This window comes from Octopus bimaculoides, chromosome 16 (assembly GCF_001194135.2).
Source record: "Octopus bimaculoides isolate UCB-OBI-ISO-001 chromosome 16, ASM119413v2, whole genome shotgun sequence".
NCBI lineage: Eukaryota > Metazoa > Mollusca > Cephalopoda > Octopoda > Octopodidae > Octopus > Octopus bimaculoides.
The window spans coordinates 49651863-49653506 of NC_068996.1; the positions used below are offsets into that span (position 1 = coordinate 49651863).

Here is a 1644-nt window from a genome sequence, read left to right on the forward strand (position 1 = left end):
TTGAAAACACAACAGGAACAAATTTGGAAAAAAATCTCCCAAAATTCACAAAATCAAAAAAACATGTTGATCGTTGTACAAAACTATAGCTGAACTGTTTACACAAATAATCACGTGTTTTCACGAATGTACTAACGAGATTTGCTCAGATATTCTCATTTAAATATGAATAGGTGATTACGGGCAGTTTTGGGCGGCTTGGTCACATGAACCAAAATTTTTTTCGGGCAGCTTTGGGCGGTTTGGTAACGAAAGGGTTAATAAATATAAAATATTAAATTTGGTTCATTAGTATAAAGTTGTTTTTTTTTAACAAAGTATCTCATGTAAAAGCACGTTTAATCTTATCTTGTGGTAACAGATTATCTTAATCCTTTGCCTGTCCAAAGTATTTTCATAAGTTTGTCCTAAACATCCGTGCTTGCTTTCAGTCTTGAAGTTAGCCTTTGTTTCATACATTCTGAGTAATATAAAACTTTCTTTTCAAATGTCCCGAGTAATTCTGATAGTTGAAAAGAATTGGGAATATGTGTATCATACACAATGCATGAACGCCAGGGAAATATGTGACATGCCAGAGATATTTCCCTGGCATGTCACATGGGATATACAGGAGAGGAAAAAGGGTTAATAGAAGATTTTCATTAAGCACTAAGATATGGCATGGTCAGTCCTTTCAAATATAGAAACTTTTTAGATGAAAAAGGTTATAATTACCTGTTCTAAAGTCCTCAAAAGCTTGTGTCTATCTTTTAATTTCTGTATACTTAATACTATTTTGTGTCGTGCTCCTTTTGTAACATTCTGAAAAGAATCAAAAAATCATTCCATGAAATAAACCAATGCTTCTGTAGTTTTAGAAACACAGATGTGTCTCAGTCTTCTAAATCAAACCACAAGGCTTTGGTTGGCCGAGAGCAATAGCAGAAATCCCTTGCCTAAGTTGCAGCACAGGGAGACGAAACCTAAAAACCATACAGAATTAGGTACAATAACATCATTTAACCTTTTGGGACTATTTTTAATGAAGTAAGCCGTCTATGCATTTTTAAATTAATCTAATAACCAACTTCATCATTAAATTGTTGTTTAGAATATAATTGAAGAGATGGAAAATTTTAATTTAAATATGAACAATTTTAAAATTATTGGTTTTGCATCATTGATGCCCGTTCACAGTTTCAAGCAGCTTGGTGTCAAAAAATGCAAATATTTGAGTAAGTTGACTCATTATTGGCCAATGTTTTATTTTAGGGACAAAGATTTTAAATTTTTACTCTTTTACTTGTTTCAGTCATTTGACTGTGACCATGCTGGAGCACCACTTTTAATCGAGCAAATCAACCCCAGGACTTATTCTTTGTAAGCCTAGTACTTATTCTATCGGTCCCTTTTTGCCGAACCGTTAAGTTACGGGGACGCAAACACACCAGCATCGGTTGTCAAGCGATGTTGGGGGAGGACAAACACACACACACATATACCGGGCTTCTTTCAGTTTCCATCTACCAAATCCACTACCAAAATTTTGGTCGGCCCAAGGTACCACACAGAAGGACTGAACCTGGAACCATGTAGTTGGTAAGCAAACTACTTACCACACAACCACTCCTAAAGATTTTTGTGTTTCTTTTGTTATATAAA

At 34.7% G+C, this 1644-nt stretch overlaps 1 protein-coding gene across 1 annotated transcript in view; it reads right to left on the bottom strand.

Annotated features, from left to right (window-relative positions):
* The window catches only part of LOC106877587 (protein Smaug homolog 1), a 109141-nt gene that overhangs the window by 13101 nt on the left and 94396 nt on the right, over positions 1–1644 (bottom strand). Inside the window, exon 8 of the mRNA XM_052973497.1 lies at positions 718–804. Coding sequence (XP_052829457.1) covers positions 718–804 — 87 coding nt within the window. The remainder of the gene's footprint in view (positions 1–717; positions 805–1644) is intronic.